Source organism: Semicossyphus pulcher, unplaced genomic scaffold (genome assembly GCF_022749685.1).
Source record: "Semicossyphus pulcher isolate SPU_LCO1_2020_fin unplaced genomic scaffold, fSemPul1.0.p SCAF_6, whole genome shotgun sequence".
In the NCBI taxonomy this organism is placed as follows: domain Eukaryota; kingdom Metazoa; phylum Chordata; class Actinopteri; order Labriformes; family Labridae; genus Semicossyphus; species Semicossyphus pulcher.
The window spans coordinates 12541188-12561701 of NW_027211737.1; the positions used below are offsets into that span (position 1 = coordinate 12541188).

Sequence of the window (20514 nt, forward strand, 5' to 3'; positions counted from 1 at the left end):
ACAAAAGTACAATATTTTCCTTAAAACGTATTCAAAGAAGCTTTAAATCCTGTGAAAAGCTCCGGCTCACTTCTCCCCAAACAACAGTGAGTTCTTCCCAGTATAAAGACAACCACCGCAGGCGGAGAGACGAGTGGAAGAAGTCAAGGACATATCTCAATCTTCATGACAAGAATTTTATTTTATTTTATTTTTTTTTATTACATTTTGCATTAAATTAAAGAGTTTTTTTCTTTACAACATACATTAAGCTGTGAATCAGATGTTAAGGAAGTGAAGAGAGTAGGGCAAAAAACTTTGTGACGTCACAATATCTTACAAGCTTACAAAGTTCAAAAGGTTGAGAAGTCGAGAAGAGAGTCGTCGAGTTTGCATCTAATAGCAGTGGATTATAACAAGGGTGAAAGACAAAAAAAGGCACACACCAAAGAACCTCACTGTCCACAGCAGCCTTCACAGTCAACCCAGCCTTTCAAATGTTCAGACCCCAACCCGACACAATCTTAAAAGCTAAATTTACTCGTCAACACTGGATGTGGACGTTTAACCTTTTGACCCCGACAGTTTCTTGTTCAAATTCTGTGTGGACGACTAACTGTAGGAGGGTGTAAATTAGGCCTTTTAATGCCCGGTCTAAAACGCAGTGAAAGTCTGGAGTAAACACACCCCTTTAAACTATTCTCGGGACATTTTTAATTAGCATTAAGTAATTACTGGGATAACCGTCTAAACTGACCCCACACCATGTTCCTAAAAGAGGCACCGTCCTCCCTCGCTCCCGCTCTGACCTTATCTGTTGCACCATGACCCCGCCATATGCAAGCAGCATCTATTTACACGTTAGTCAGGTCACATTCCCTACACGTCCGTCTCCTGTCGGCTGTGGATTGAGACGTAGTTGGCTTTTCCTCCGTTGAGAAACACAAAATTGCTTGATATCAAGAAACCTATCTACACATACGACACTAAGGGAGTGCTCCGCTGATTTAAGTGTTGGGGGAGGGGGGAGTGATCAATAAAAATCCTCAAAGTAAAAGCAGAAAAAAAGGTCGGATTAGTCAAACTCTCAGCCTGATTTAAGGCCTTGATAATGAGAGTTAGTGAAGCACGATAAAAAAAGTGTTTTCTCTTACAAAAAGGGGGTTAAATAAGCGACTTTATTTAAATTGTTGTTTTAAAATGTCAACTTTCTTCACAGGAACCAGCCTGTTTATGCAACTGCCTAACAAATGTGTGTTACGATGCACACAAGAAGCCTAAAAGTGTGTTAGTACACGGGGTGCTCGTGTGTATCTCACACTTGCTAGTGTTGACGCTGCTTGTATCATTATTATTATTATTATTGCAGTGCACCAGAGAGATGCACATACATCGGCCTGCTCAAGTAACAAATGTTAATTGCTCAGTTAATCAGTCAATCAACCATCACTCCAAACCAACAGACAGCAAAAAGAAAGTAAAAAGAAACAGGACGTTGAAAGTGTATAAAATATAAAACGAAAAAACACGTCGTCATGGACACCGCCAGCACAACATAAAGGGTTGCTTTAAGCGCATTAATGGCACAATCAGAAATGAACCACAAAGATGACTGTGTGTGTGTGTGTGTGTGTATGTGTGTGTGTGTGAGTGTGTGTGAGTGTGTGTGAGTGTGTGTGAGGGAAAGAGTGAAAGAAGAACCCTGCTTCCTCTCTTCCCTCTGGACTGTAAGTGTGTCATGTCTAGGGACCAGAATTACAACAATAACACCTACATTCTTTAATTGCATTTTTATCAAACCAGGGAAACATCATGATGTAAGAAAAATAAAAAAATACTACAAGGAGACAAAGTTAACAGCTAATAAAGGAAACATTGTCACTACTTTAGGGGTGTAAGGCACAAATTTACATGTGGAAAAAGAAGCAGGCAGTACAGATGTTTGGAGACTTTTCTTTTCCGCCTGCGTGTCCGCGTGACGCCGCTACAAACCGAGATACTTCCCTGCGTGGAGGCATCGCTCCGCTTGCACCGCGGCGTCACCTCTTACAGCTTCTTTTTTTTGTACGTGTGTTTGCAGATTCCCGCACTGTTGCTGCAGCTGCTTCTCTTATATTTGCAACATGCAACAGTGAGCTTTGATGGCACCGGTAAGCCAGCGACCAATCAGGACAAATGTTACTGACTCACACAAAACCACAGTGCTGATTGGAGGGGAGGAGTGAAGGGGTGAGATATCAGGAAGTCTTGTTTATGATTGGTCTAAAACGATGGAGAGTGTGGTCCATGAAGGTAAAAGTCCCTGTCTGGCACAGTTTAAATAAATATCTCCTCCTCTTCACAGAGGTCACATATATCTCAAGCTGCCGGTCCCACTGAGCGCACGGTAAGACCTAGTGGACCTTAAGTCATCAAGAAAGTTCTACGGGCTCCAGTTTAATGACTTTAAATATGTTTTTTTCTCATACTTGATTAATTCATATTAAAAGATCTCTTCTCTGTCCTCTCTCTCTCCGAGCCTAGAAAGTCAGTCATTTTTTCAAAAGCACTTAATAAAAATAAATACAACAAGCTATTAGTATTAACAGTCATGTGTTATTCAGTAACCAGTACAGTAGAAGGTTCCTCTGGCTTTCAGTCAGACCCAGGCAGGACTTGATTGCTGTAACACTGAGAGGCTTTTCACAGTTTCTGACAAAACTCAGGCAGCTGTCTGTCCGTTCAGTCTGAGCCCAGTCCCTCTCCGAGTGCTCGCTCGCTCTGATTCCCCCGTCCTCAAGGTACTGTACAACGATTATCCTCCAAACCCACCGCGCTGTCTTCTTATGTGCTTTTACCAGCGTGATAAAGTATCAGGTCAAGTCCCGGCGGCTAAAAGACACCACAAACACGAGAGAGCCACCGCCTCGGATGCTACAGGGCGCCGATGGATGAAATATTCAGGACAGCTTCATCTTCTTCGGTTTCAGTAGCGCGTGTTCCCATGTGTGTTTACAGAGGAACCAGCCGGAGCAGGAGCTCCATGACGGCAACAAATGACGACAACCATTTGTATAATATTTACATATTTATATAAAAAAAAGAAGTGTTTTCTTAAAAAAACTGTGTTGCATTTTTCACTGTACTGTACACCAAAAACAAACAAAAGAACACTAGAAGGAGATGCAAGTTGTACAGTATTCCCTGTTTTTTCTCTCGTTCAGAAAAAAACTTTCACTACTGTCTGTTCACATTGGACTGACCGGCTGACTAGCTGACTATGTGCACGAGTCACTGGACTTGACTTTTGTGGAGAGTGAGACTACAGAGGGTTTGGGGGGGACATCAGGTTTGAGATACTTAATGCCCGTTCGAGGCAGCGAACCGTAGGAGCTCATACTGGGCTGCCGGGACAGAGATATGCCCTGTGCTGTCATTTGTATGGAGTCCACCCTCTGAGGCGCAGGGGGCGGAGTCTCCACACGGTTGAAGCTGTGATGCCTCGCCAAATGGGAGGAGTTGGATGAGTTGGTGTTGTGCTTCTTGAGGGCCGAGGATCCGGACGCAGAAGATGCTGATCCTTTCCGGAGCCCGTACACCGACGAGTGGACCTCCAGGCGTTTGCCCATCTGAGGGACGGCCGGAGGGATGGTGAGAGAGGCCTCTCGCTGGGGCACACGTGGAGGCAGCATCCCATCCGGATCCACCATGGTGAGGTTGTGACACGGGCTCTTGACTGTTTTGTACTCCAGCGTGGCCCCCTGGTCGTCCATGACGCCGTGGCCCATGCTGAGTTCGCTGTGGTGGGGCTGCTCCACGTACTCGTGCTGGTAGGACTGCTGCAGGTGAGGCTGAAGCTGGTGCTGATGCTGCGGCAGAGGCAGGACCACCACGCTGGGGATGTGGCCAGGTGAGGCCCTCAGGGGCAGGTCTGAGATAACTTGGGAGCCCATGGGTGGCATGTCCTTGGTGCAGGCGTTGATGAGGTTCTGGTTCCTCTCCCACTCCCGGCTGCCTCGGCTGGGCTTCCGACGTGGCTGCATGGGGGTGGATTCAGGGGTTGGCAGAGCAGCGAGGTCCAGGTGGTGCTGGTCTGCTTTTATAAGCATCTTCCCATTCGGTGTCAGTCTCCCGTTGTGCATCAGAGGGGTGAGGATCGCCTCAGGACGACCGTCTTTGGCCTGCGTTTCAAACAGGCCAGTCAGCTTGGTCACACTGTTCATGGATCCCCGACGGGAGTGGAGGTGGTGGTTGTCTTTTTCTTTGCGGCCTGTCAGGTCCATGTCTCGCCGCCGGTGGTCGCAGACGCAGTAGACGATGATCCCAGAGAAGATGGCGCCCATGGCGAAGGCTAGGATGACAGCGATGGCCAACAAGGTCACAGGAACCAACTGGTCACGACCCTTCTGGTAGCTCTCGCGGATCACACCTGCAGAGAGATGTGGAGATGACATTCAGACTAAAGAAGGAGAGACGATACTGCTGCTGCTGTGAAGGTGAAAACTTTCTAAGACAGAAGAGCTGCAGGAAAGATTTTTATTATTAGATGAACCAAAAAATAGGAAAAGATATTGAATTAGAATCATTAAAAGACATTTTCTCGGTGAGAAAGATAACATTGAAATGAAAGATCACTTATCCCATCATAAGGAACACCTAATCAAAACACAAACGTTAGCTTGAGTAGCAACATTCAATATTTCCCGAAATCCAATCTAAAAGTGTAAATGTGTTTTGGAGGGGTGATTATGATTCACATTCTAAATCCCAGATAAACCCCCGCTGCTGAAATGAAAAAAAGATAGGAGCGCAGATAAAGGAGCCTGAAATACCCAACTCCTTTCTTCTCATGGATGCAAATGGGAGACTTTTCATAAATCTTCATAAATGGATCCAATCTCCATGAATCACAGAGAATACATTAAAAAGCCTGTGATTAGCCGCTAAATCCAATGAGCTGTGTCATCAGTGTCTTATGAAAGCGCCACTTTCAAAGACTGGCAAAGAGGCGCCAAGATACGGCCAAATAAAGGATAATTCAATAAGAGCAGCGAGGACGTATTCTAGCGTTTCCAGAGTGGGAATGAAACGGGGTCAACAATAATCTGCACACGCATACACACATGCATCCCCTCCCAAACACACACACACACACACGCTAACAGATGATAACCTCCAGCCTGTTGATGAATGTAGACGTCTAATGCAGCACTCCGTACCTCGGGTTAAACACACCAGTCCACAGCAGAGAGATTTATAATGCGTTCACACATGACCTGTGGCCAGCACAGATCAGTTACCACAGACAGAGGATTAGGCAGGTGGACTCTATCACGTCAAAGGCTCCCACAGAGCACCGCTGCTCTTCATAACGTGACTCTGCAACACGTGTGCGCTCATTGTCTCATACAATAGGAGGTATTATTCACTGTACAGAACAACCACGGGGAATTTTGTATAATTATGTGTTTTTTTGTGTTGCGAGGAGGTAAAAAAAGATATCAGTCACCCTGGATGATATAACCGACATTCATATGTATGAAGGGAATCCATTACGCCACTGCGTGTCTCCTATGCAGAGGAGGTTGTGTTTACAGTGAATCTGTGTTTCTAAAATAAGCACCATGTGGGTGAAATGATTTGTATAACAGCTTTCAGACATCACAGACATTTTTATTTACAGGGAATTTACATAAAGTTGTCGAGAACGGCTGAAAGCGGCTGGGACTGTATCGTTTTCTGTGTCTCTTTTTGGAGGATTTGCATTTATAAGATCTCATTTATTAGTCACCCTGTTACGGCTATGACTGTCGTGTCTGTTGATTTTCAAAGAAACATAAAGGTTGTGTTAAAAAAAGGAGAAAAGGAATAAGACTAGCTGAAATAATGTTAGATATTTAGATACACAAGAGCTATATGAACTTTAAAGGGGGGGTATTATGCTAATTTCAATCTTCATATTTAACTCTGTGATACCTGTGGAGTAGCTTAGCATCATTTACAGTTAAAAAAAAACTGTGTGCAGGCCCTCATACGGCCTCTGCCTGAAACCCCGCCCCTACAAGCCCACTTTCTTCTGATTGGCCAGCTCTCCAAAGCCTGCTGAGATCACAAAGTGCAGTGTGTAGAAAAAACTGTCTGAAACCTGGCGTTCACAGCAGGCTGGGGATTACTCCAACATACTTTTACCTACAGATTTGAAACTTCACCCACGTTTAGTCTGAACATTGTAACATTATATATATATGTCGTAAAATGTGAAACAGCATAATACCTCCTCTTTAAAACTCAATTCTTACTCCTTAAAACAGGAAACAGGAAATTTACTTGAAAACTTCATTCAAATACACCTCAGAATGAGCTGCCAAAGTTTAACACAGTCTTTAAATCAGGAGCAGATACTCTGCTCTTTATTTGCACGTCATCATAAAAGTGTTTTGAATTGCTTTGTAATTTTCCAAAAGAAGATGAAACGTTAGTTGCAATAATTCAGTAAAATCCTGCAGGCTCTGGCTAATCTTGTTTGAGCCTTTCAGCTCGTCTGTGTCACCCCGGACGTTCTCAGAGAGCTCCTTCTCTCTGTGTCTCCTCAGCGAGACATAACGCAGACACAGAGACAAGGCGGTAATCTGTTCTCGTGGAACTGAAATCCAGACTCTCTTAAACTAGCACCCATAATCCCCACTCGCTGCAGTCATACTTCATTAGTCCAAAAACATGACTTAAAACGCGTTTTCCCCGCCAAAATAAAGCACTGAGAAACCTCGGAGTCTCTGTGGTGATTTTAAAGCTCAACCCGGATAAAAAAAGAGCATTGAGTTTTTCTCAGATCATTCCTCATTGATTGTACAAACAAAACTTCACTTGTGTCTGTAATAGAGTGCTGACAGCTTGCAGCTGATACCTCATTGACACAAAAAGCTTTAAAAAATGGCCAAAATGGTGTGTTATCAGGGACGGGCCCTGCTGTGAAGATAGTGTGAGGAGTGTTATCTGCAGCGAAGCATTAAGCTTTGACATGTGTTATGCTGAGGACTCGTGTGACCAAATGGCCCGCCTGTCTGCTCAAACATCTGCTTCTCGTCTCGTACAGAAACATCTGCAGACGAGAGATACTCGCTGCTATCTTTTATTCTGTTGACTTTCTCCTGTCCTCGCTTAGATCTCCTCTGCTACTTCTCTCCTTTACAGAAACAATGAATCACTTCCTCTGACTTCTTGTTGTCTCTCACACGGTGCTGCTTCCATATGGTGAGTGTTTCTATTCAGAGGAAGGCTGTAATTATAACCTTGTGGGGTTTTTTGAGTTATCATCCTTTGGCAGGAGCGACAATGGAGACGGGTGTCGCTGGAGAGCTGCTGGGTTAAGAGCTTCTGCAAACAAAGGAGAAGAGGAAGACAGCTTCACCTGAGGAGAGGATTCTGGGAAATCTCCACCAACCATTTACATAAGGAAATGAGAGGATAAAGCATAAACAAACACTCATCTGTTTTTCCCATAATCCTTGTTGAATGTAAGCACAGTCATACAGCTCTGTCTGCTCTGCTTACATGCTAAAAGAGCGAGTCAAAACTGCTATGAATTTTCATGACAGTGAATTCATTACAGCTAAAGGTTAACGCTCTTCGGCTGGGGGTTTTGGGATTCCCTTCGGAGGAGGGAAGCAGGGCCAAACGGGCGACCATTCCGGTGAAGGAGGCGAACTGTAGAGCTCCGTCTTTGTCTTCCTCTCTGGGCGTGGGAGCCGAGGTTAAAGCCCCATTTAACCTGCACTGCATGGTTCTTCCTGTCCGCGCCTTGTAAAAAAAAAAAAAATCCTTTCATTCTTTCTTCCACTTCTTCTCCCCTTCCATCCATCACTGTTGTCTTCGCACTCACACACACTTCCGGAGGGTACTTAGCCTCGGGCCTCGGCTAAAACACGAGAGAAAGAAAAACTTTGAAGGCTTCCGTGTTTCTCATCCTGACATCAAAGAGCGTGGAAGTGTAGCCACAGAGGACGCAGGAGGTGTCTCCGTCTAATCGCAGGACTTGAGGGTTTTTGAGTCGCGCCGCCGCCCATTTTTCAAGAATCATTTGTGATCTTTGGAAAACTTTTGGAAACTTCCGCATCGTGACCCTGAAAAGTATCAAAGTGTTATAAAACCCACAGATTTTCTGCCTTAGTCTCGTCTTGTTGAGCTTCTGACTATACAGTGACTTCTAATCTGCTGGTTTCAACTCTTGCCTCGCCCCCAGAATGCATTGCAAGGCGTCCTGCAGCTCGACACTTCTCTCAGCGGTTTGAATTGATTTGGATTTCACACCGCCTCGGGCCTCAACATTCAGATATTAAACACATATCTCAGATACTGAGATATTTTTCGCTGTCAAAACAGTCTGGGTCGGCAGCCCTTACTTGTAAATCAGAAACATTGTAATCTGCTGTGACTGGAACTCATGAATGCTCCCTCTCTGTCTGTCTGACACGCACACACACACACACACACACGCACGCACACTCCTGCACTCGTTTAATCTCTTCAGAAGCACCAGCTGACTTAAGCCCACAGAGCTCGTCTTTGTGCTGGTGTTGGGGAAACTTCAAAGGTAGTTAAACATCACAGAGAGGTCACGCAGAGGGCTCTCACCTCTGACTGCAGGCTGCTACTCAAAGACATTGTCTGCCAAATGATACAAATCTTAATCAGACTTAACTGCTCTCACTGATGTGTCACTTGTTGAAAGACTGAACAGCGGACCCTGTCAACGAACGGAGATGAAGGAGCGGTGCAGAAAATGTGCAGCGCCACATGTCGAGCTTTGTTACTGGCTTCCTGGGACGTGCTTGTTGTCGTCTCTTAAAAAGGGCATGTGTGTTTAGATAATGACGGCAATTCATTAAATTCTACTTAATCTCCGGTTAGGATATAATCCCATTAAGGCTTGTGTATGTTTACGTTTGAGAGGCACTAGCATTAATGGTGTTATTCAATATAAAAGCGTTCATCAGACAATCCTGAGTCGGCGCTCGGCATACAGATGAGCCAGTTTAGATATAATTAACGCTTAATTATCTCATCCTGCACCTCAGGTATTAACAGTCATGTTCTAACCTATCCGCCTCCCTGCATACAAACTGTAGTGTTTAATCCTCACAGGAAGTAAACCTGATTAACACATCCACGGGAGCGTTTCTCATCAGGCGTTTGATGCCTTCAGTTGACACTTTTATTGTTTGTATCAACAGCAGATATAAGTGTTTAAAAAGCACCAACATGATCTCGCCCCAACAGCTCGGTCTGTGGCCCTACACTTCAAAATATGACGACCTGTGGGGCTCTGCGGTCAAGTTAGGAATAATAAATACTCAACATCCGCTTGGACTTTCAAAGGAAAGCAGTCAAGGAGGCCATAAAAACCAGCAACATTCCCAAAATAAAGCCTCCAAACAAACATGAACGTTCCGAAAGGGTCCCAACTTAATTATGTTTCGGAACACAAAGGCCGTGTTTTTGGGCGCTGGTTTGGCTCGGTTGGTGGAGCGGGCGCCAAATGTGTAGAGGCTATTTGCAGGTTCAGCTCCTGGTCTGCGTTTCCTGTCTCTGATGGACTAATGGACGCGCTGATTGAACTCAACGGTTAAGTCGCGTGTACCACATAAAGAGGCTACAGTCCTTGATGAAGCGGCCTTGAAGTTCTACTCCCACCCTCGGCCCTTTGCCGCGCAGCTTTCCCACTCTCTTCCCCTGTTTCAGACATTATCCACTGTCCTCTCTCTCTCAAAAAAGGCATAAAAGGCCCCAAAAAATAATCTTAAAAAAAACCCCAGAAGGACTAATGCACCTACCCTAGATTCTTAACTACCTTTGTAACCTGGTGCTCTATAAATAAAGCTTTACTTACTTACGTACTTCCTGTAAGGTAACTGAAGCATTGCATTTGATGTTCCAAGCATACGTACCTGAAATAACTAAAGTACATTTCGTAAGTTAAAAAGAAGTCAATTTCTTAAAACAAGTTAATATTGACTTTTTGTTTCACACGAGAATCGACTGGATAAAAGTGTGTGTTTAACCCCTCCGCCGCCCTCAGCAGCGCCTACGAGTGGATTGTTGTGCTCTTCATACTACGTCACCAGAGACATCATCATCAAAACAATGAGAGCAACTTTTAGGATGCCTCGAGTGGGCTGCCAACAGCTTCATATTTTGACACGTTGGACCAAGCAAGCTAACGTATTTAAAGACCTATAGGAGTGAGAATTGGCTTGCTTAACATGATTTCCAATTTTTTCTATTTTAATGATATTCCTGTTAGTACAGGTATATAGTGAGTGTAGAAATCATAAATTACAGGTTATACAATTTTCTTGAAGAAAAACTGGTGGCGCTGTAGCCACACAGCTAGAAGGTTCCTTGTTCGAATCCCGGTTCAGACATAGCGGGCCTTTCCGTGTGGAGTTTGCATGTTCTCCTCGTGCATGCGTGGGTTCCCTCTGGGTACTCCAGGTTCCTCCCACAGTCCATGCTCGTTAGGTTCATTGGTGACTCTAAAATTGCCCGTAGGTGTGAGTGTGAGCGTGAAAGGTTGTCTGTCTCTGTGTGTCATCCCTGTGATTGCCGGGCAATCAGTCCAGGGTGTACCCCGCCTCTCGCCCAATGACAGCTGGGAATGGCTCCAGCCCCCCGTGACCCTGAACAGGATAAGCGGTATACATAATGGATGGATGGAAGAACTGTAGTCTGAACTGCTGTGTGTTTTATTCCTATAATGTTGACTCCTGCTGATTAGTATTCAATCTCGATGTGTCACTTTTACACAAATGGTGACCACCAAGTGTATTTTATCACGCTGCGAATGAAATGTGTGCCCGGCTTCTGACTTCAATGTCTGACTAAAGTGCTACATGTTCTAAATGGAGGCCGGGATAATCATTCAGAAATGTTTTAGCACAACACATAGCAGCACCGGAGAACAAAGGCTCAGCTTGTATCTGCCTGATGAGAGGCTGACACACGGACATCGGGAACGTGACCGTTTAGACTCAGTAGAGTAATGACAGCTGAATGTGGGTTAGACAAGCTTCAAAAGCACAAAGGGATGAGCCGCCGTGATATTAGATTCAGTCTCACATGGAGGGAAAGACAAAGCGCGGCTTTTGTACGAACCAGCAATGTCGAGAGGTCTGACTGAAAGGCATCAAAATGGAAAAGTAAGCAGCAGCGAATGTGTGCAGAAAACAAAAGCGGTCTGAGAGAACAATAAGCTAATCAGTGGAGGAAATTATGGCTTATGGCTTGACGTCAGCAAGGGAAGTGCGTAATGCCGGGAAAACATCCAGTCCACAGTTTCTATTATGATTCACAAAGAGCAGCGAATAATTCATCTGGCTCACAGAGGCCTATCACAAGTGAGAAACACTGCTCACAAGAACTGTAGTTAATATAATGTAAATGGTGTTTTAATGACAAGAACATGCGTGGTGGGATTAGTTCATTAAAATGTTGCTTTTTTTTCATTGCGGAGGCGTCCTGCCTTAAAGGACCACTTCACCAACTTTTAACCTCAATGGGATCATCCTGTTTTATAGGATTAACCTAAATCCCATCACTCTGCTGCGAGGACATATGAGACGACTCACATTAAATATCTGAATGCTCTCGCCCTCGTAGGTTCCTGATAAACTTCAACAGGCGAACGCATCGTCTGACAGTGAGCAGAGTTCTCGTTCACGTAAGTATCTATTACTTAAAGCTTGTCTGCTCACTGGAGGATCATTCACAGTTCTCTGCGACCAGACAGCCAAGACATCCTTATTTCTTTTTTTGCTCCTACTAGAAAAAGCAACGTAGCAGAAAGATATTGTGTGACTGTTATCCTGATTATATTACAGGGTAATGGCTACTAAAGGCTCTCTTGTTTCAGTTGGCAGTTTATTTGCAGAGGCGTTATAGGGATAAATCAGAGGTTAAACGGACCTTTGCAAACTTTACAAGTGGACTTTTTCTGTTCTACAGCAGAGCAGACTCTGTAACTGTGTTTGGGAATTTGCCTGAAAAGCTGCATTTCTGCTCTTCTATGGGGAGGTGACTTTTATGTATGTCTTGATACAAAGATATCGATCGGTATGTGAATTCAATTATTCAATGTCATTAATACAAAGTGAAAAAATTGATCCATATTGTTACCTTTAAGATATGCTGACTAACATATATACATCCATCCATTATCTATAGTGCTTATCCTGTTCAGGGTCGCAGAGAGGGACTGGAGCCAATCCAAGCTGTCATTGGGTGAGAGGCGGGGTACAGCCTGGACTCATCGCCATTTGATCACAGGGCTGACACTTATACCCATTTCCCACCTACATTTAGCGTGCTGACGTGGGTTTTTCAGACCCGGGAAGACCCACTTATAAATGCCGATTGTCTCTTTTCCCTCTGCCAGTGAAGTATACTCCTGTCTTTTCTGCTGCGTCACCATCTGACGTCACAAATGTGCCGGAGACAGGGTTAGTAAACAGTGAAGATGTTACGGTGGTTAGGTCTTTATTCTATCTACTCATTCAGTCTGTTTATCAAGTGGGAAAACGTCTATAGAGACCGTGAACTATTTCCGCTCACACTCACACCAATGGACAATTTTGAAATCACCAATGAACCTAACGAGCATGTCTCTGGACACACAGAAGGGCCCACTTTGTCCGTACCAGGATTCGAATTAGGAGCCTTCTAGCTGTTGGGTGACGCTAACCACTGGACCAACATGCAGCCCAACATATTTGTCATTACATTTATTTTCTATTTACATTTATCTTCTATATATAACATAATATTTTGTCTTTCATTCAGTAATAAAATCGTCGAATCCCGTTTTAGTTGTTTTTTGTGAGTTAATATAAATGGATCTCTTGTCGATCGCAGGCCACTGAATTAAATAGAATCAAAATGACATGTTGGCAATTTGCGTTAGCAGCAAATATTGTATCGTTTTCCTAAAAAATCTATATAACATTTTATGATGTTGGAAGTTATGATTAACAGCCCAGAGGTCACAGCAGAGAAGGTTGAATTCTTCCTGCGCCCTGTAAAATAGTTCCCCTGCAAACAGATAAAATGCAATTTTCTCTGCTAGCACTGGAGGTATGGGACAGCTTTTTTTAACATTCAGCATTGACATGGCATCCTCAATAATGAAGGTGAAATGATGGCTGTGTGAGCAGGGTCACACTCTCCTCTATCACACCACCTCGACACACAGGTGTCAGCGAGCCGCCTGCAGCTGAAAATAACCTCTGCAGACCAGCTGTCAGACGCTCGCTGTTACCATGAAACCTGACATGGACGGAAATCATTTCTCCCCATATACTACGGACGCTCGTGCACAAAGGCAAAGAAACATCATCCGAACGCCACGACGCTGTTTCGGAACAGATGATGTCGGACAAAAATATTGTGATTTTTATACACAAATGAAGTTTGTGTTTATCAAGATGTAACTCTGCATCCTCTCCAGTCGGCTGACAGGCAGCCAATGTTCATCCTGTGAATACTGATGAGAAAACAAACCCATCTCAGCAGACAGCCACGTCTCGTACAAATTACATTTATGCAATACTAATTTGCTTTCCCAATTACATCGTGGTAAGACGTGTAATTGGTACCTGGATTACGTTCACAGGAAACAGTTTTCTAGAGGAGGAAGAGCTGCATCTATGGAAACACTAGGGGGGAATATTAGTTTTGGTTTAACGTCAGTTAAGGAAACATCCTGATTGTTCTTCAACTCACTGATGATGAATATTTAACCATTACTGTGATCATTACCTAAACTTAAAGGAACTTTAAGGAAGTTTTATTTGTGTCGATCTTGGCGACCCTTGTGGACAAAGTGATACGTCTTATCCCTTTGCTGATCCTGTACGTCCGTGTGAAGTATTCTCTAAAGAAAAATCTCCTCCTGCTGTCTAATACTCACTGTTAAACATGGCCTGGTAGATGTAAACAAAGGTTTAGGTATAAAGAGGGGTGGGAATCATAGGTAATTCATGATACGATACGTGGCCCACGATAAGGATAATATCACGATAGAGTGATTATGCGATAATTGATATATTGCAAGACAGTCATATGATACATCACGATATCTGATTAACTTCTTCCTCGGCTGATTAATTTCCTTTTACAATACCCTCATTCATGTCATAATCACCACCGTGAGGAGTCATGAAGTAGTGACGCGCTGAGTCAAGGCGCCCATTTAGTGACGCGTTTTCCATCACCCAGCAGTGGTTATTCTGCCAGAGAGGGTAGGCGGAGCTAAGCGGCTGTTTTTCCGGTCTCTGCAAGTGTTGCGGGTAAACAGTAATCTACTATGGCTGAACAAACAAAGAAAAGATGGATGACTACAGATACAACTTCAAAAATAAGTGAAAATCCAAAGAAAAAGAAAGAAATTTGACGCTCAGATGAAGGCAAACAGTCTAAAAAGGAAAGCGACCGTCAGTGAGAGAATCAAGAGTTACACCCGGAGCCAACCGTGGACGTCACACATGCAACACTGTCTGGATATCTGGGAAGTGTGCTCCTGCTGTTACCATTTATCGCCACACGTGCCGCCAAAGGGAACGAAATCTCGAAAACGAGATCTTGGAGATCACCACTTGAACATAACCCTAATATATGTAATGATTCTGCAGGGAAACAAATGTAATACCTTGTCAGGAAACATTTTTGCATACACGTTCAGTTTCGACATAAGAAACGGTGTTTCCTTGTAAATGCATTTTCTTTAGTATGTTGATACTAAATGCATTTCCTCATTAAAACTCTGAACTTTAAGGGAGACAAGGCTGCATGAGATGTGCCTGCAGGCTTTTGATATTCAACCCAACACTGTCAAGCTGAGGTTAGTGGAGTTAGCTGAGGAAACATCAAATACAGGACGTAGACTCGGGGTTAGAGTTGTGGCCCAGTATGAAAACAAATGACTGAGAGGGATAGAGAGAAACACTGCTGTTCACTTCACACCTTTCACCCTCTCTTCTTCTTCTTCTTCTTCTTCTATTAGATTTGTTCAATTCGGCCAGCTTGTCTACCTTCTTTCTCTTTACTATCTCCCGTATAACCTTCCCTGCTACGTTATTGTCCTCTTCTGTTTAATAAATCTTTATCATGTGTGTTCCTTCCCTCATTTCCCATGTCTCTCTCTCCTCCCCTGTAGTCTCTCTCCATCCCTCTTTCCTTCCACCTCTCCCCTTTGCTGCTACCCCTCGGATAGCTGCTGTAATGAACCCATAAATTGGAGCAACACAGCGGTGGCTACAGGTCGAGTTGGGGGGAGGGTGGATGTAAGGGAGAGGAGGGGTGGGGTTGAGTCTGACAGAAAAAGAGAGAGAGGTAGATAGAAGAGAGAGAGAGAGCGAGGGGAGGAAGCAGGGCGAGGATTCATTCCTGCAGACAGGGGAAGAGATATGAGTCCAGGAGGAGAGGAGACAGTCGACAAGGGGGGAGGAGATGGAGAAGGAACAGAGAGAGAGAGAGGCAGCGGGGGGAGGGGGGAAGGGGAGGGGGCTCCATAAATTGGTTGAGGAATTAATTTGCACTTGGTAAGGTATAGCCTTGGAACATGCCCTCCCAGTCAGATGAGAGGTCCTGTGGAAGGAGGGAGACCGATCACAATGGCAGCAGATGGTGGAGAGTGGGCGGGGCCAGTGGGGTTTGGAGGGTGGGGCAGGGCGATGCGACGGGAGGTGTACGGTAGGTAGGTAGGGTGACAGGAGTGGGAGAAAAATAACAGAGACAGATGAGGCCACGCAGACAGACAGACAGAAAGCAGCTCAAATGTACTGTGAAACACCACCTGCTCGCTGCGACGGTCCCACTGGAATGCCGAATAATGATGCTGCTGGGTGCTAAATATCATGAGTGTGTGAATCCTCATCACTTTGCAGCATTTCTAATTACTCTGCTGGTGTCAGGCTAATACATATTGGCAGCACTGTAATATTCATTAGCTGATAAGATTCCACAATGTCCTGACTGCAAATGAGAAAGTTAGGGCGAGTAATTGTAATTTCTTTTAAATCACAAACAAGCTTGCAAACGACTTCAGCTAATACTTTTTCACTTTTCTTACTTAACTTCAGAAGATTGATGCTGCGGTTAAATGTTCCTCCTGCGAAATGGGCCACACGGATTCATCTCCGAGGCAATGAAATGACTCATTTACTTAGCTTCTGACTCCATAATCATTCCTCATATATTGATCCCATTTTCGCTTCCTCACGCGCAGCCTGAACGCTAAAGTTTTCACAGTACAGTTGACACCTGAAGCCAATAACACCGAGGGCGACAGGAAGGAAGACGAGGCAGGATGGGTGGAGCGGGAAATGATGAATACCGTGTGCGAGTGCGGTGCTCAATTTGCCATGCTGAGGGGGAAAAAAATGCATTAAGCTGCATGGAGGCAAAACGGTGCTTAATACCATCAAAGCAATCAAGGCAGGGAAAAAAAAGGCAAATACATAAATAGCAAAGAAGCAGACCAAGCCATGCAAAATATCAAGAGCTGCTCACGAGAAACCAAAAAAATCACACAAGTCTCATCAGAGCCGACTCGTATAGAAAAGGAGAAAAGAAAAGACTGTTTAGCTGGAATTGAAACAGAACTGATAAATACTGAAACAAGCTGCAAAGGTGTCGTTTAAAATCATAATAATAGCAATAATGATTGTACAGAAAAACAGCAGGAAGCATTGTATTGAAATGTGAAGTCCTGTTGCCGTTACCTGAGCATGACACCCCCTCAACCCCCCCTCCTCCTCCCAAAAACAAGACTCTCTCTTTAACTTGCAAAGACAGCCGTTAGCTTTTATCAGAGTACATCCTCCCCTCCTGGTTCCTCCAGTGATGTTATACCTGCTCAGGTAAAGGCAACAAGGGGAACGACAGCATGTTGTGATGCTGGCTGTAGGCATGCTGTCTGAAGTCTCTGCCACCATTGTGCTTGGATCTACCCACTGGTGCCTCGCTGCTTCCAGCTGACATGCGGCATTCACCGCCGCTTTATGCTCCACACGCGGGAGGAGACGGCGGAGTGTGCGCCTCATTTTAGCGAGTGTGATTATGACGATGTGTTTTTAGCCGGCCCCGGTTTGTGCCTCACTACATTTGAGTCATGTTGCTTGTAGCTGATTCTTCAGGAATATCTACCTGCTGATTAAACACTTTTCTGTCATTCTGAAGTTATTTCCAAAATGCTCAAAGACTCCTCAAACCATCTGCATGAAAAAATATCCCGTCTGTGCGCGATGAAAAAGATTTGTTTACCTCCTTAAGATGCAACGGTCTTTCTTATCAAGGATGGCAAGAATGAAGTGCATCCTTGGAATGAGCAAACACAGGCAAGAGTCAGTATTTTTGGCGACTCAGTGTCTCTTTATTTCTAGAGTGAAATTCACTCTTTCGATTGAGTCTCGCCTGCAACTTTTTCTCTTTTAAGCTTGTAAAAGTGACGTAAATACATCGATACAAATCGTGTAAGGATGTCATTTAAGGCTACCATCTTGGTATGGATCATAGACTGTATAAAAAGATAGACGACATGACGGCTCCCTAAAAGTGAAGCCAGAACATTCGGAGTGCCCCCTGCTGACTGGCTGCAGTATAGGTCATAAAGCCCGCCTCCTCCATGTTAACAGATGGGACATGAGTCAAACTACAAAATCAAAATACATGTTAAGTAAATGTTTCTCAAACATGGTTTCTGTCATCATAGTTAGTTCTTATCGTGCTGATTTACGTCCGAGTGTTCATTTCTCTGACAATTTTAGTTTTAATTAGTTATTTGATGCTGTCAAAAGATTGATTGACGGCTCTGTTGACAGATACGGCTCCTGCAGCCGATCTGTATCGCACGTAACAATCACTACAGTCATTGAAGTTACATATCTGTGAACGTCTGCTTCAGACCAACACAAGAGGCTGCTCAGCTGTTAAATACGCTGACGTGCGGCATCTTTGCTGTTTTTTTAAGTGTGTGTTTTGGTTAGCGGGAAGTGACTACAGTGGCTCCACCCGCCTATCTCTGCTATGCAGCTCTGGCTACAAATAACCTCACCATCGCATCGCTATTTTGGCATCAATTCTGTACAATGAGAGCAGATGGAGATGTGTTGTCCATCTTTATATACAGACATTGCTTTGGTTAAAGAAAAGAGGGCAACTTGAAAAGCAGGTTGCAAAATCTTTTTTAGCGGTCTAACAGACTGAATCTTTCTCTTTAATATGGATGGTTAGAAAAGTCTTTGGGCGAGTACCTTCAGAGCAGGTCCAATGACCTTCTGGCTCCGACAATAATCCCTGAACTATATTTGAGAGAAAACTGAAGGCCTCGTGCTGCGACTAAATTGTAATACTAGAGGCACAAACTGAGGCGAGGATTTCCCATGAACACACTGCAGCAGATATAAACAGAAAGTCTTATCTCATAGCTGCTGTGTCTCCTTCCTTACACTCAGTATATGTATTGAAAGTCCCCTCTATGAATCAACATTATTTATAATCAATATCTCCTCAAGGCTGCGTCTCACAGCATGAACTATTTAATGTATGTGGGACATGTTGCATGCTGCTGTAATGGGATCTGTAAGAGCTCTTTCTGTTTTATTAAGGCACAGAACATGATCAGCAGCACTGCAGTGACCTTTTATCCCCCCTCCCTCATATATGTGTCGTCCCTCCCGTCTCCGTCCCTCCTTTTCTCTCTGTGTCATTTATCCATTTAGCTGTCCTTGAGGCGGTGCAGCATCAGGCAGGTTGTTAACACAGGAGAAAAGGGCGTTCAATGTCATGTCACTGTGTCGCAAAGCATGACAGAGCCGGCAGCCCGGGCAGTATACTCCAGGAAATAAATACGTCGCCATCTTCCTTTTCAGAGTGTAATGGTCTGGATATTACATCTCCTGTGGGACATTACGGTCCACGGGTAATAAATCCATCCTACAGAGTGTGAGTGTTTATGTGTGTATATGTGTGTTTAATAAGCGCAGAGTGTGTCCGTGTCTGCATATGTATGTGTCGTGTAGGTGTGTTCGTTCCTGCGGGGGGTTTACGTGCGCAGTGTGAGGCAATTTGTCCCCTAGAGAGAAAGCGATCCGCTATCTCCACACCTCGTCAGCTGGAAGCAGCCAGGCAGCCGTAAATCTCAATTACACAGACCCCTCCCTCCCCCGCTCCCTTTCCTCCCCACCCTACCTCCCTCCCTCCTTTCCTTGCCACAGGTGACAAAAGGACCAATTTGACTGTCGTGGTTCCAAGGCTTACCATTGGCTTCGGGCTGAGTCTGAGAGGGCACGGCCACGTAGGGCTCCTCCCCTTTGTCTGAGCTCATGGGGGGGTCCTTCCGCTCCACCATGCGGCCCCGCCCCAGGGGGCCCTCGGCGGCCTCGGGTAGGGCCGGGGTGGGGAGTGTGAGGGTGTGGTGATGGTGGCGGTGATGGTGGCCTGCCGGACACAACACAGGTTAACTGTTGCTCGGGGCAGACGGGGACAGGATTCAGTGCATGTGAGTGCACATACACACACACACACACACATACATATGCACACATATCTATTCCTGCTTTGAAGCACAGACACAGATACAGACACACACACAGAGGAGGACAGCTGCTGGGCTGTGTGAGGCAACAAAGTGTTTCTCCCTGGTGACCCTGGGCAACTCATTAGTAATGTGTGTGTGTGTGTGTGTGTGTGTGTGTGTGTGTGTGTGTGTGTGTTTCTCAGGATAGACGTGTCCTTTCTCTTTTTCTCACTCTCCCCCTCTCTCTCTCTTTCTCTCTCTCTCTCTCCTCCTGTTCTGACTGACATGTCGGCGCTCCGTCGGGCCTGTCAGAGCACAGTACAATGGTATCTCTCCACGATCACCACAGGGTGCCTACCTTTGATTTGAAGGACAAGAGACAAACTTTCTCTCTGTCGCTCCTGTCGAGAAGTTTGGGTGGAACTTTTGCTTCAACTGCAAAGATCTTTTAAACCTCTGATCATGCTCCTCTTGCTACAAGATTTCTGTTGCTTCAAACTAAAGCAAGGATCATCATTTTGATGTTCAATGTTACACTTTAAAGTAATAATCTCGAAGATTTTCTGTTAAGTCACTATCTATCAACAGTTAGTGACGTGTTTTTCATCAGCCAGCAGTGGTTGGTCTGCCAGAGAGGGTAGGCGGAGCTAAGCGGCTGCTTCTAAGGTCTCTGCAAGAGTAAACAGTAATCTACTATGGCTGAACAAACAAAGAAAAGATGGATGACTACAGATACAACTTCAAAAATAAGAGATAAGAAAATAAGAAAATTCAAAGAAAAATAAACAAATTGGACACTCAGATGAAGACAAACAGTCTAAAAAGGAAAGCGAGGAAAATCAAGAGTTACAACCGGAGCCAACCGTGGACGTCATACATGCAACACTGTCTGGATATCTGGGAAGTGTGCTCCCGCAATTACTGTTCATCGCTACAGGTGCCGCCAAGGAGAACAAATCTTCGAGATTACATCTTTAAATAATGACATT

General features: G+C 44.6%; 1 protein-coding gene across 2 annotated transcripts in view; it reads right to left on the reverse strand.

Annotated features, from left to right (window-relative positions):
• Positions 1–1743: 1743 nt before the first annotated feature.
• Positions 1744–20514, reverse strand: part of sema6a (sema domain, transmembrane domain (TM), and cytoplasmic domain, (semaphorin) 6A) — a 122706-nt gene continuing 103935 nt past the window's right edge. Inside the window, exons 18-19 of one of the 2 annotated variants that reach the window (XM_069682279.1) lie at positions 19267–19446; positions 1744–4387 (exon numbers count right to left, since the gene is read on the reverse strand). In XM_069682279.1, coding sequence (XP_069538380.1) covers positions 3237–4387; positions 19267–19446 — 1331 coding nt within the window. In that variant the 3' untranslated portion in view covers positions 1744–3236. The remainder of the gene's footprint in view (positions 4388–19266; positions 19447–20514) is intronic. The other variant, XM_069682280.1, reaches the window with a different exon arrangement.